Genomic DNA, 13,341 nt, shown 5'->3' on the forward strand with positions numbered 1-13,341 from the left:
GTGCTTATTACCATTATCATATAAGCAAACTTCCAACTGCAATCGATAAACCAGACAACAAATAACCAATCGTATATCACAAATCAAGATCAAGAAACATAAATCTGTTTAAAAAAAAAAGAAAAAGGAAAAACAGAGTCTGCCATATATGCCTCCACAGACAAAATTACACTGCCATTGACGCCTCAATGCTTATATCGGGAAGAGCTAAACTATACACCATGCCACATGAGTATAGATATATATCAATAACATATATATATACGAATCATATAAGTACTCGAGCAATCAAAAAAGGATTATAAGAAAAAAGGAAAAAAAAAAACCGAAACCTTTAGTGATTGATACACAATTGTTACAGGCAATGGTTAATTCAACTCAGTTCTCCTTGCAATCTTTACCAGGCCGTGCTTCAAAACCCCCTTTACTTCTCTTCTCAAGCGAATACGGCATGTAAGTACCAAGAATCCTGTCCCACATCACAAAAAAGGGCTGCGAAAAGTTGTACTTATTCCCATACAGCTGATGGTGAATATCATGATAAGCTGAGTTATTTCCGAAGAAAATATGGAAAAGATTGCCAGGCAGCCACAAGCCACAGTGGTCGTCAACTGTTTTGAGGGTAGCAAAGGAAAAGAAGAAAATGGATGCTCGAGGTGACATGCCTGAGATAAGGAAAGATAAAGCTCCACCGATTGTGTCGAGAAGAAGACCTTCCACTGGATGGTTGTACAATGCTCCGAATGCGTAAGGTACAACTAATCGGTGGTGCTGAGAGTGGATGTGGCGGTACAAGAACTTGTTGTGGTGCATATATCGGTGCATGAAGTATTGCCAGGTGTCAAGGACCATCATTGCTACCAAGAGTTGCCTAGCAAGAACGATGAAGGAAGTTTGTTGTGATTGTGCAGAATCAGTGTCACTTCCGGTAACCTACAAGAAAGGTAATATAATTTATTTTAGATCTAACAAAGCCAACACTACAAGAATAATCTAGGGAAAAAAGTCAGCACATATAGATATAAAAGAACAACGAGTGATATAAGAAATTCCCAAGATTGCCTCACGGGTCAATAATATATCGCCCCAAAATAATAAAAATATCCAAAACAGCTGGTTAAAAGTTTTGGTTCCTGTAATGTGAAGGCTACAACTAAGAGTTTTACTAAAGCTGCACTTCATACGAATATATTCGGAACTTGTGATAACCATTGGAAAGATGAAGCATCCAATAGATTACGTACTAATGCCCTCAACAGCTGTAACAAATAACATTGGCAATAGGGATAGTTTTTATATGGGCGGCAATCCCCTATGAGGAAAAAACCATGTGTCTTATCATAGAACAAAGGGGGAAAAAGACATAATTCAGTAAAAAGAAAATAAAGATTTAACTATAAAAATCAAAACCCTGAAGCATGCTGGTACTTGTCCGTTTTCACAGGTAAGCAACTGAATTTATTTCTTCGATAAAGTACTATTCCTTCATTTATAACTAATTTTATCACTTAGTGTCAAATCTAGCTGTGATGACTTGCTGTTGTTCGAATCAATTTACACGAGAACACATTCCCTGTTATGTTACAGAGGCATCACGTTGTCTGTTCCACTAAGACAGCTTCCCATGAGATAATAAATGGAGTCGAACAAACAAAATAAAAAGGAATTGGAAGTTGTCAGAACAATGGTGCCATGTTTTGAAGAAAGATTTTAAGCCGCGATAGAAAATTCTACATTAAAGTGCTGCACCTAATAAGTAAAATCTAACAATAAATTTCTGCACCTAATGACTTGCCACAGTAAAATAGTTAGCCTTTATAGAGAAATATACTGGTCAACTCATTAAGCATTTTATCTGCCCAATCATTGAATGCTCGAAACGATTACAAAATCTCAATGAACATTAATTGCCGCTCAAGTTCAACAAACCACGTAGTGCAATCAATGTTCCTCCCGCTGATTGAAGAAATTAAAAACCACAATAAGATTTGCATGTAACGACATTCGATATATTCATTTCCAACAACTTCGAGCACTAAAAACATCAAAACAGCTAGAATTCAGTGTTTAACCCGTCCCCAATAAACGACGAAAAATTCATTTATCCAGATCCCCATCGAATCCAACAAGTACAAGCATATGTTCCACTACACTAATAATCTTTCGGATGAATTACAGATATCTATAGACAACACACAACAAAAGGCTTATAACCAGTTTCTGTTACAAATTCATTTTTCCTCGATTAATCGCAATAGTAAGGACACCATATAACCAAAATCACACCAATTTTACTTGCCAAAAAACATGAAACACAGATGCATAACCCTATCAAAATAAAATAAAAATCAACTAACAAAACACACACACACACACAAACACACACAGAGGAGGAGAGAGAATGAAATGCTCACAGCAAAGAGGATGGTGGCGACAACAGCCTGAACAGCCTGCTGAAGGAGTACACCTTTGACCACATCTTTCTTCGAAACCAAATTCTTCTCATCTTCATCTTTCTTCGTATGCAGCCTGTAATTCTCCAGTGAACCTAACAGCACATAAATCCCCGAATACAACCAGTACACAACAATCGGAGCAACCGTACCCAACAATTCATCCGACACTTCTAAACCACCATTAATCATCATTTCCACCACCTAATATTATTATTCCCAACAAAGAGAAAACAAAAAAAATCAACCGGCGTTCGATTTTGTTTGGGGGCGATTCAAAATCGGAGAAAAACAAACCCTAGAACATATTATGAGATGGATCAAAATTCAATTTTGTTTGAGGGGGGGTTTTTTAATTCGAGAAAAGTCTCCTCAAAAAAGTTGTTTTTAACACTTGGAAGACTTTCGGTTGTTTCCTGAGATGTCAATATATATATATATATATATATATATATATATGCATCTACGCATATACGTACACCATTACATACATGGTTTGTATGTATATCGTGTATGTATTGATTGGTAGATTATTTTTGTTGATTCGTACTCTCTTCTTCTGTGTTAGATTTACAGAAATTCTGGATGGTCTGTAAATTTATATAATTTTGGGGATTAATTTGTATTTTCTCATAATTAAACAATTTATTATTAGTTGTGATTAATTGATTATTAGTTAAAAACAAGTGGTTAATGGAAATAAATGCTTTTAGCTAAATATCTGTGTGCGGTGTCGTTTTATCACTTGGGAAAATTCGGTGGGCACTTTAATTTTTATTATATGTAAATATTTTAAAATATCTTTCATATTATAAGAAGACGACTTATTCTAAATAATATTAAAAAGTGTGGATATAATATTTTATTTTTATTATTTGATTTGTCTGGCCATTTATTATTAAATTAATTGTCGATGGCTACAATAAATCACGTTAAAAGACTTTGGATAAGGACTGAACAAAGTGAATTATTTAATTAAACATTATAAAAGTTAGAAAAGATTCTTCCAAGCCATATTTGCCACTAAAAAAATAAATAAATAAAAGAATAAATAAAGCTTCCTAATGTGTTAATTAATGGAATAGATTCTTCTTCCAGGCTATCCAAATTTATCATGTCAGGGTGTGGACAACTTTGAAGCTTTCATATTGTAGATCTTATATTTCTTAATTATATGTAACATAATATTTTAATGAGAATTATGTAAATTTTAATAGTAGTGTAAATAATCACTATATTCTACATATATATTTACTGGCTCCTAATTATTTAGTCGATTGGACTTGGAGAGTGTATGATTAAGCCTATAAACTGTTAAAAAAGAATTTATAAGATGTTGGAGAGCTTATAAGCTCTTTCAAATAGTTTGACACTTTTTTAATCTTATTTTTTTTAAAAAAATAAGCTGCTCGAGAGCTTTTACGATCTTTTATACACTTGGAGAGTGTCTGGTTAAGCTTATAAACTGTTAAAAAGAATCTATAAGATGTTGTAGAGCTTATAAGCTCTTTCAAAGAGTTTGACACTTTTTTTTAATCTTGTTTTTTTTTTTAAACTAAGCTGCTCGAGAGCTTTTATGATCTTTTATACAGAACATATTCACCGTATCTTTTTATTTAAGATGTTATAACAAGTAAACAGTTTATAAACTTATTATCCAAACACTTTAAAATTAGACGCAATAGCTTATTATGCAAACACTTTAAAATTAGACATAATAACTTATCCGAAGTAACAGCCTATCGATTGTTTAAAATAAGGTTAACCAAACGAGTTGTTAAACTTAGTAGTGACAAGCAAACGAATTTAAGTTATATAAATGTATATTAGGTGAAATTGCTATTGGATTACAAATTTGTAATTTTGTTGCTAATAAACAAATATCTCTAGAAAAAGCAATTGGAATTTGTAGGATGTCAAAAGTGAGTGGCTAGAGATTAAGGGCTTGGGCGTGGGGCCTACTTTACTTAAATCGCGTGTTAAATTTAACGTTGGCCCAATTCTCACCACATCATATATATGATTCAATTTGGCCCGCCATGTTTATTTTCTCGAGTTTTCTTCTTTTTTTTTTTTAAATAATAAAAATTATTAAAAAAAAAATAAAAAAAATTCAATTTATAATTTGCAAAGCCAATTTGAATTTTTCATTTTTTAAATTTAGAAAAAAAAATAAACATAAAGGAATGTCTATCGAATTTCACCGACAAAATCGTGAGAAAAAAATTGAGTACATAGTAAAATAAACAACAACCTCGATTGCAATCTAAACCGAAACCGAAATCGAAATCACACACCCAATTTCGATAACTCTGTCGAGGCCTCGCTTGTGCCATCCTCTTGAATCAACTGCGACCACAAAGTCGAACAATATACAGCATCGAAATTATAAACAAATTTAATAAAAAATGAGCGGGGGAAATAAAATAACGCTATTGAGAAGTAAAAAACGTGAAATTATTACCAACGAGCCAACTCGTTCGAACGCCTCCATCACTTTCGGATTCTCCTCGTATTCATAACCCACTTGCAGTATTCGAGGTCCATTAACAGACCACAAAGCTCTTCTCCCAGCTTCCTGTAAGAAGAATAAAATAAAATAAAATATAGATAGAAATTCAGGGTTGATTTTAAAGGGTATAATAATTAATATATAACTACTTCACCTCTAAGACGATCAAGTATATAGCGTCGAGTACTTGGGCGCGGATTTCGGGATCTGCTTCTAATTCACGCTCGATCGAGAGTGCGCTTCCTAGCTCGAGGGGCATTTTAGAGGTGTCTTCTTCACTATAAACCTGTCATAAAAAGTCGATTAAAATACTAATTAAAAATCGAAGTCCGCACTTAAATGTTGTTATCGCATATAATCATTGCTTATCTAAAGAACTGAACATTCTTACAAACTAAATATAATTCAGTGACTTTTCTTGAGAAATTGGCTTTATTTTAAGCATAATTAATATTTATTATTTATATTTTTTATTATTTACCTTGTTTCCAGCAACTGGAAGTAGTAGTGCAGGCCAAAGAAACTCCGATATCAGAAGCAAATTCTGCAGCTGATTTTTGGCTTCAAAACAGCAGTTCCGAATAGTTCCCGACACCTGTATGAAGAAAATAAATCTAATTATTTTTAATAAAACATAATCCCATACATTACGAAACTATTGCAAATAAATATATATAAGCTAAAATAAAATAAAATAAAATAAAATACCCCCTTCTTCCGCAAGGGGCTAGGTGAATCAAATTGCCGAATTATTTGCTTCATAAGTCCTCGTTTGGGGTCCAGTAGAAGCTTTCTTCCGTCTTCTTTCTGCGAAATATTTACGAGTATAGAAGCCACATGTTCAAAGGGATCACCTGATAGATATATTATAACACAAAATAGATTAAAATACATTTTTCTTACGATTACATGTACGCGACCAATTGCCAAAACGCAAATCTAATTATTAACAAAAAAATTGAAACGGAAAAACTCACCTTCTTTTCCGCTAGACGACGTACAGAATGATCTCACCAGCTTCATGATATATAGACCCCGCATTTTCTCGTCTTCATTCTGACAGCCGAGATTAATATTTTGTCAATTTAATTTCATAATAAAATAACTTTTCTTTAAGTGAAAAAGGGTACCTGAAGCAAAGATTGAATACCGGCATCCAATTGTGTGAGATTGACGAGAAGCATGACCAACAAGTGAGGAATGTCACAGGCTTGACTGTATAGAATATTCATGACAGCTTTCACCAATCCCATTTCCACCATTTTTTTAGCTAAATCGTGATTTTGTGACAAATTTACGAGGGCTTCTGCTGCGGGTTCGGAAACTTCCTGAATTTGATAAATCAAGTTAAATAGCGCCGAGAAATCAACAAACGGTCTTACCAACAAAAATGTGTAGAATACATTTTCACTTTGACACACTATGTTTAGATGATAAATAGTTTTGATTCGCAAATTATATCGGTTGAAGGATTGAACGAATGCAAATATTCCCTAAAATCGAAAATCACACAAACACACACACACGCGAAGAAATTAACTCCATTAGAGCATCACATTTGAAACAGCTAGAAGCATATTATCAGCTAACACGCCTGCAAAAGTAGGAAAAAAACAAACACAAAAGAACGGAGCTCGACACAACTTCCAAATTTATCTTCCGATTACGCCCTTGAATTATATTTTCTATTTAGCCTCCTTTAACTTTTCCATATACGAAATCGCCCTTGAATTATATTTTCCATTTAGCCTCTTTTAACTTTCCCATATTCGAAATCGACACCTCGTTAATACAAGGGGGTTTTCAGTTCTTAATCCACTGCAATTTGCAGTAATACTAACAAAATTTCAACTAATTTCAGAAATATAATCGCATTAAATTAAAATTAAGCTTGATAATCTCCACTATAAACAAAGGTATTCTACAAAATATAAAAATAAAAATAATAAAAACCTTTTTTTCAGCAAGAAGGTGAGACAACGAAGAAACAGCAACACTGGAGTATTTCCCAAGAGACCGTAGCCCATCCTCGGACCCAGTATAATCCCGAAGAATATTTACAGCAGCTTTTTTAATCTACACAGTTACGAGTTAATTAAAAAGAAAATCAGAAAATTAACATACCCTAATCAAAGTTAGTAAAAACAATTAGCTACAAAATATGCGCAGTGGAGTAATATAAATAAAATAAACAATTATTACAGGTGGGGAAGGAGACGAGAGAAAGCCCAGGAGTTCTTCCAGCTCCGTCGCCATTGTTGCTGCTTTCGCGAAGTTTCTGAACTGAGGCGAAAAAATGATGAAATGAAAAGGACTTGTTAGGAAATTAAATTAATTGTAAGGGCCGTGGCCCAAACTAAATGTCGGCCCGTTATTAATCTACAATGTGGGCCCACCTAATTAGTCAGTCGAATTAAATTAAATTGAATGGGATTAAGTGTTCTAATTAATTGTGGAGGGGTTAAAGTGTACAATAACTTCTTTGTAAGGGGTAAGAGTGCAATTTAACAACCCCAATTTTTTTTCTACAGAGAGACCAATGTTTGTCACCTTCAATCATTCACTGCGCCTCTATCACTATCCCGTCTTCAAAATTGTTGCTGCGTTGGAATTCGATTCTGTAATGAGGTATGAATTCGTTTACAGTTTCTGTAATTACTTCAATTTGGAGCTGCAGATTCCAATTTTCAGCTCGAAATTCCTTCGCACAGTAAAAATCATTTTCTGTAAATTTTTTTTATTTCTGTGTTTCTTGGTTCAATTCGTAAACGCGTTATCTGTGCGATTAATCTCAGTAATTGATAAAAAAAAATTGTATTTATTTTCCGATAAATGCAATTTGTAGTGTACTGAGTTATCGTCTTTCAATATTGTAGATTGTTATGATCCATTTATATGATTTCGGATCCCAGAAGCTTCTTCAATGTGTGGGAAATTGTTAGCTTAGCTGCCAATTGAAGATATAGCACCGACTCACTGTGGTATTTTGGTAAATCAAAGTAAATTGTGTTTTAGGTTATTGAAAGTGTAAACATTGTTGAAGCCAGGGGGCCATGGCCCCCCTAGAATACTTTTAGTGTATGTTTTTCTCCATCACTGATTTCTTGTGTTATCATCTGATTTTTAAGGAAGTCAAGATTGAATCATTCTCCACATGATCTTTAAAATGTTAGTGTACTTTGTGCACTGGCACAAGAACACAAAGAGGTCGTCTCGTTGGGGCTATGAAAGCTTTGGTAAGTAACAAATATTTAGTTGGTTTTATGTCGAGATTTCCCTTTGAAATTGATTTTTTTATTTTATGCATTTGGTAACCGTGCATTTTCGTATGTTGCAGATGAGCTGGTACGTAGTTGAGGTGTATAGTGATGGGTAACGTTAAAAATAGCGAATCGTCATCTGAGAAACATTTGTGGGGTTCTCGCCGAACAAGAAAGATAACTTGGATTTTTAGACAGAGTCTGTTGTTTTGGTTGTCGGCACTTGCAGTTATCTTCTTGATATACTTCGCTTATTTTGGAATAAAGATGCATTTTCATGGTGGGTGGTAATTTTCAAGAACTCCTCTGTTTCCGATTTGACGAATTTCTGTGATGAATTTGGAATAGGAGTTGAATGTTTGATGTGTGTAGAATCTTGAAGAAATGTACCTTATACTAATTGCATACGTTGATATTGAGTCTTGATTTGCTCTTAATCGTTACTGATTTGGATTTTTATTTATAAATCTGAAGAAGGTACCGTTTCGTCTTTGAACAATGTCAGAAAAGAATTTTATGTGAAGAATGTAACAGAACAACCAAAGAAACCGCACAGGCAGCGTAAGCGTACAGTTTTACTAAAGCAATTGCTGTGAAACATTTTTTTCAATAATATTAATTTCCCCCTCCTTTTTTATTTCAGGGTATTTTCCGTGCGAGGTATCGTTTCTTGATTCCGTTTCTTATATGACTGAGCCCGAGGATGATATTAAATTTGCTCGTTTCTCTTTGGGATTTGTTGAAAAAGACGAGATTACCCTTCTCAATGAAGGTAACGAAGCTCGGTTTGGAGGACATCAAAGTCTTAAAGATAGAGAGAAGTCCTACTATGCAACAAATCAAACAATTCATTGTGGCTTTGTGAAGTTTCGGAATGAATCTTCAAGCAGTACTGGATTTGATTTAAACGAGAAGGACAAAGAATATATGAACAAATGCAAAATTGTCGTTTCGTCGTGCATTTTTGGAAGCTCCGATTTTTTGAGAAGGCCAACTAGCAAAGTGGTAACAAGTTATTCTCTTAGCATATTATTGTTGTTATGTGAAACTATTGGGCTGTAATTCTTGTATTGATATAGAACTAATTACAAATTGCAGATTAGTGAGTACTCAAAGAAAAACGTTTGTTTTGTTATGTTTGTTGACGAGCAAAGTTTAGCTAAACTCTCATCCGAAGGAAACGTTGTGGATGAAAGAGGAAACATTGGGCTATGGAAAATAGTTGTTGTGAAGAATTTACCCTATAATGATAATCGGAAAACTGGAAAGGTGCCAAAATTTCTATCACATCGCCTTTTTCCTTCATCTAGGTGATCCTCGTCGTTCTTTTTTTTTTTCCTTAAAAAACATTTTTGAAAATACATATGTTTTAGTTGTTGTCCTAATAACCTTAAAATTTCCTCTTATTTTTCATGTTCTTTTTCTTGTGGTGTATTTGATTTGTTAGGTACTCTATTTGGCTCGATAGCAAGCTTCGACTAAATGCCGATCCAATGAAGATAATCGAGTACTTTTTGTGGCGAAAGGGTTCAGAATATGCTATTTCGAATCATTATATTCGCCACTGCGTGTGGGATGAAATACTCCAAAATAAAAGGCTAAATAAGTACAATCACTCTGCGTTAGACGAACAGTTTTATTTCTATCAGTCTGATGGTCTCACAAAGTACGACTCGTCAGACCCGAAAATCCCTCTTCCAAGCTGTGAGTATAATTTTTTTTTCAGTCTTATATTTCTATATGCTAGTTTTTGAATTTCTCAAATTTAATTACTGGGTCCCACCTTTTTTTTATTTTTGTAGTTGTACCAGAAGGTTCGTTTATTGTGAGGGCGCATACGCCAATGTCGAATTTATTTTCGTGCCTTTGGTTTAATGAAGTTGATCGATTTACGTCACGTGATCAACTGAGCTTTGCGTATACTTACTTGAAGCTGAAGAGACTTAATCCCGATAAACGCTTCCATTTGAATATGTTCAAGGTTTGTTATTGGTCGAAGCTTTTTAGCTAATTTATTTTATTTTCGTAAATGCGATGAAATCAAATTGTTTACTTTCGGTTTGTGATGTTGTTTTTTTCATAGGACTGCGAGCGAAGAGCAATCACAAAGCTGTTTCGTCATAGAACCGACACGTAGAGATTCTAACAACGGGGTATCGTAGATTTAAATTCGACTGGTTTTAGAGACAATGTGCTGCCATTCTTCATCAAGCTACACTGAAGTTTCAAAGTATTTACTCTATACAAATTTTGCTGGAAATAGGTAATTTGGGCATCCTTAAATATGGGAGCATCCCACGAGATTTACTTTGTGTTTGTTTGTGTGGAACATTTTTCAATTTATAGTGAGACAGACAACCTTAAACAGGAAATGGCGAAGTCTTGTGTAAAAGAAGTCTATATACGAATTATATTTTTATGTGATAATAAAATATATTTTTATGTAGGGTAAATTACGGCCATCCTCAAATTACGACGTTTGAGTAATTACAATCATCACTCAACTATGAATCTTCTTAAACGTCTATCATTGTTGTGTCAGATTTAGTGGAATCTTCTAGTTTATGTGAAATATTTTCTAGCTTGTAACCGTTTTACCCCATTTCAGAGCTCTACATTTTGAAACAAGATTCTCACAAGATATGTATTGACTTGTAAATATTGGATTGCAGTGCATTAGAAGTTGCATTTTTTGCACAAAACAAAGACAAACTAAAGAACATTCCATAGATTCTAGAAGATTCTGTTGAATTTGACACCATAAGAGTGAACGGTAAAAATATTCATAATAGAGGTGTGTTGTAGTCACACAAACATAAGGGTGTTTTTCGTAATTTATCATTTTAGGTAATAATTTAACAATAGTTATTGAAGTTATGAAAAGATGAGGTTCATTGCTAGCCAATCCAAACCTAGACTTGTGAACTCATACAAACAACACCTAATTTTCAATCTTATTTTCAAAAAAAAAAAAAAAAAAAGAAAAATTACATTAAGAAAACTATTTTTAAAATTTAAACTTTTATAAATAAAAAAATAATATAAAATCATTTTAAATAATGAAGTCTTATTTTTCGAGTGTACCGAATTAAAAATGTCGTCTCTTGTGTTCTTCACCATCTTCAAGAACTGATCGCGGCAGTAGTAATGGAGGCCACCGCTCTCTTCAGAAGCTTCAGACCCATCAATTTCAAGCTGCCCAAATCCACCCCCCTTCGTTGCTCTTCCATTTCTTCCTCTCCCCCAACAATTCTCACAGGTAAATCATCCTGCACCATACGCACCACCGCCGCCGGATAATGTGCGCCGCCCGGCGACCCCAATTCCCAGGCTGCCGGTGATTGCGGAATAGTGCCACTGTTTCTTTTATTTCTTTTCTTCGACTTTAAAAAATTATTAAAAGTTAATTTTACAGGTAAAGAAGGAAAGGTGAAGAGGGCATATGACGGATTATTGTTAGACGCCGGTGGAACACTCCTGCAATTGTCGGCGCCGGTTGAAGAGACTTACTTCACAATTGGCCGAAAATATGGTCCTCTCTCTCTCTCTCTCTCTCTCTCTCTCTCTCTCTCTCTCTCTCTCTCTCTCTCTCTCTCTCTCTCTCTCTCTCTCTCTCTCTCTCTCTCTCTCTCTCTCTCTCTCTCTCTCTCTCTCTACTGTAACTCATTGTTCATAATTGATCTATAAAAAAATGATTTCTTAGAAATTGAAATGGTGCCCAAATACAGGTCTGAAATCCACTGCAGCAGATATAAAACAAGGTTTCAAAAGAGCTTTCTCCGCACCTTGGCCCGAAAAACTTCGGTACCAAGTATGTAGCCAAGTTTCAATGTCTTAATTCTTGTTTTAAATCGAGAAACGAAAAAAAACAAAAAAAAAGTTATAAGAAGTGAATGCAAATATTGTTACAAAGTAGATTTTCGTGTTCAACGTGTATTTTGGCACGCAGTTTATTCCTTATACTAATCTTTAACTTGGATTAGTCATTATTAATCGACAGGGTGATGGTAAGCCGTTTTGGAAACTCGTTGTCTCAGAAGCCACCGGCTTCGACAATTCAAATTACTTTGATGAAGTTTACGAGGTTGTATTGTATTCTAAGTCATCACAATTAACTACTATTCCTAAACTCGTCGTCTAATCTTTTATTTTTCATCAGCATTATGCCAATGGAGATGCATGGCATCTTCCCGAAGGAGCTTACGAAACAATGCTATGTCTGAAAGATTCCGGAGGTATCTTATTTTAGTTCGATTTCTTTTTTTTTTTATTATTATTTTTTTTGTGGCTTTTTTGTTTTTCAATTGGATAATGGCGCAGTTAAACTAGCTGTTGTATCGAACTTTGATTCCCGTTTGAGGAAGCTACTCAAGGACCTTAATGTATTACATCTGTGAGTATTTACGGTTTTCTTTCATGGCTAACCTCGTACTCTAGGCTCAAGATAGTACATGTTGTCTTTTATTGTTTATTGGGTTGATTTTTGCTTTAGGTTTGATGCTGTCATAATATCCTCGGAAGTTGGATACGAAAAACCGGACGATAAAATATTTAGAGCTGCTTTAGGTAAAAGTTTAATATCTCCAACTCCCTTATCCATGGACATTGCTTAAGATTTTTCGTTTCATAATTTTATTTTAAAACATTGGCAATGTTGTAGATGAGATCTCGGTAGACGCCAGCAAAGCAGTTCATGTTGGAGATGATATAAAGGCTGACAAGGCGGGAGCTAATGCCGTTGGAATCGACTGCTGGTATGCAACGAACTATTTTGATTATAAATTTGCTTATGGTTTAACACCCGGTTTTTTAATTTTTAGTTTTTATTCTTTTTTTTGTTGTGTGCAGGTTATGGGGTACGGATGTGAAGAACTTCGCAGATATACAGAATCGCATCCTTCAATCGGAGTCTTAAAGTACAAAGCAAATCCTGGAAATCCAGTTTTGAATCACAATGAATAAAAGAATATTAGGATCTAACTTTAGGCCTATATTTTCTATTTACATGAAATTCACTTTTAATAATTGGGTGTATTTCTTAGAATCCCTGTTGTAAGGTACAAGTTCTTGAATTTTATCCAGTTATTCAATTGGTTTTCCAAATAACAAGATTACG

At 34.3% G+C, this 13,341-nt stretch overlaps 4 protein-coding genes across 6 annotated transcripts; 2 read left to right on the forward strand and 2 right to left on the reverse strand.

Moving 5' to 3' along the window:
• Window positions 1-46: 46 nt before the first annotated feature.
• Window positions 47-3,070, reverse strand: LOC105974689 (sphinganine C4-monooxygenase 1). Its single transcript, XM_012999816.2, has 2 exons — window positions 2,415-3,070; window positions 47-933 (listed from the first exon to the last, which is right to left on the reverse strand). Exons 1-2 carry the CDS (start codon window positions 2,646-2,648, stop codon window positions 379-381), a joined length of 789 nt encoding a protein of 262 aa, XP_012855270.2. The 5' UTR covers window positions 2,649-3,070; the 3' UTR covers window positions 47-378.
• A 1,526-nt stretch (window positions 3,071-4,596) lies between these two features.
• LOC105974590 (ARM repeat superfamily protein) lies at window positions 4,597-7,316 on the reverse strand. Its single transcript, XM_088818380.1, has 9 exons — window positions 7,168-7,316; window positions 6,919-7,041; window positions 6,096-6,293; window positions 5,943-6,021; window positions 5,674-5,819; window positions 5,447-5,560; window positions 5,120-5,251; window positions 4,918-5,031; window positions 4,597-4,802 (listed from the first exon to the last, which is right to left on the reverse strand). The coding sequence occupies exons 1-9, from the start codon at window positions 7,219-7,221 to the stop codon at window positions 4,743-4,745; spliced, it is 1,020 nt and encodes a 339-aa protein (XP_088674506.1). The 5' UTR covers window positions 7,222-7,316; the 3' UTR covers window positions 4,597-4,742.
• On the forward strand, window positions 7,196-10,657 carry LOC105974750 (transmembrane protein (DUF616)). Of its 3 annotated transcripts, none has more exons than XM_088818376.1 (11): window positions 7,196-7,593; window positions 7,842-7,946; window positions 8,094-8,201; window positions 8,303-8,505; window positions 8,700-8,786; window positions 8,869-9,230; window positions 9,324-9,535; window positions 9,673-9,929; window positions 10,028-10,206; window positions 10,309-10,447; window positions 10,528-10,657. In XM_088818376.1, the coding sequence occupies exons 4-10, from the start codon at window positions 8,334-8,336 to the stop codon at window positions 10,360-10,362; spliced, it is 1,323 nt and encodes a 440-aa protein (XP_088674502.1). In that variant the 5' UTR covers window positions 7,196-7,593; window positions 7,842-7,946; window positions 8,094-8,201; window positions 8,303-8,333; the 3' UTR covers window positions 10,363-10,447; window positions 10,528-10,657. The 3 variants fall into 3 exon arrangements, with proteins under 3 accessions (XP_088674502.1, XP_088674504.1, XP_088674503.1); XM_088818378.1 differs by having other exon boundaries at window positions 7,414-7,593; window positions 8,303-8,512; XM_088818377.1 differs by having other exon boundaries at window positions 7,454-7,593; window positions 8,703-8,786.
• Window positions 10,528-13,328, forward strand: LOC105974591 (Haloacid dehalogenase-like hydrolase (HAD) superfamily protein). Its single transcript, XM_088818381.1, has 10 exons — window positions 10,528-10,810; window positions 11,208-11,484; window positions 11,641-11,757; window positions 11,954-12,036; window positions 12,226-12,309; window positions 12,385-12,460; window positions 12,546-12,618; window positions 12,718-12,791; window positions 12,886-12,979; window positions 13,074-13,328. The coding sequence occupies exons 2-10, from the start codon at window positions 11,373-11,375 to the stop codon at window positions 13,138-13,140; spliced, it is 780 nt and encodes a 259-aa protein (XP_088674507.1). The 5' UTR covers window positions 10,528-10,810; window positions 11,208-11,372; the 3' UTR covers window positions 13,141-13,328.
• The last annotated feature ends 13 nt before the right edge of the window (window positions 13,329-13,341 follow it).

Source organism: Erythranthe guttata, chromosome 5 (genome assembly GCF_056151865.1).
Source record: "Erythranthe guttata isolate IM_541 chromosome 5, IM_541, whole genome shotgun sequence".
NCBI classification, from domain to species: Eukaryota; Viridiplantae; Streptophyta; class Magnoliopsida; order Lamiales; family Phrymaceae; genus Erythranthe; species Erythranthe guttata.

Bases quoted from the DNA above. Each gene is read 5' to 3' on its own strand.
- LOC105974689 (XM_012999816.2), bottom strand. From the start codon at position 2,648: ATGATGATTAATGGTGGTTTAGAAGTGTCGGATGAATTGTTGGGTACG. The intron at 934-2,414 runs GTGAGCATTTCA...CCTTTCTTGTAG, and splicing joins TCGCCACCATCCTCTTTGCT to GTTACCGGAAGTGACACTGA.
- LOC105974590 (XM_088818380.1), bottom strand. From the start codon at position 7,221: ATGGCGACGGAGCTGGAAGAACTCCTGGGCTTTCTCTCGTCTCCTTCC. The intron at 7,042-7,167 runs GTAATAATTGTT...GTAACTGTGTAG, and splicing joins TCTCGTCTCCTTCCCCACCT to ATTAAAAAAGCTGCTGTAAA. The intron at 5,032-5,119 runs GTGAAGTAGTTA...TTCTTCTTACAG, and splicing joins TATACTTGATCGTCTTAGAG to GAAGCTGGGAGAAGAGCTTT.
- LOC105974750 (XM_088818376.1), top strand. From the start codon at position 8,334: ATGGGTAACGTTAAAAATAGCGAATCGTCATCTGAGAAACATTTGTGG. The intron at 9,536-9,672 runs GTGATCCTCGTC...TTGATTTGTTAG, and splicing joins CGCCTTTTTCCTTCATCTAG to GTACTCTATTTGGCTCGATA. The intron at 10,207-10,308 runs GTTTGTTATTGG...TTTTTTTCATAG, and splicing joins TCCATTTGAATATGTTCAAG to GACTGCGAGCGAAGAGCAAT.
- LOC105974591 (XM_088818381.1), top strand. From the start codon at position 11,373: ATGGAGGCCACCGCTCTCTTCAGAAGCTTCAGACCCATCAATTTCAAG. The intron at 12,037-12,225 runs GTATGTAGCCAA...ATTAATCGACAG, and splicing joins CCGAAAAACTTCGGTACCAA to GGTGATGGTAAGCCGTTTTG. The intron at 12,792-12,885 runs GTAAAAGTTTAA...GCAATGTTGTAG, and splicing joins AATATTTAGAGCTGCTTTAG to ATGAGATCTCGGTAGACGCC.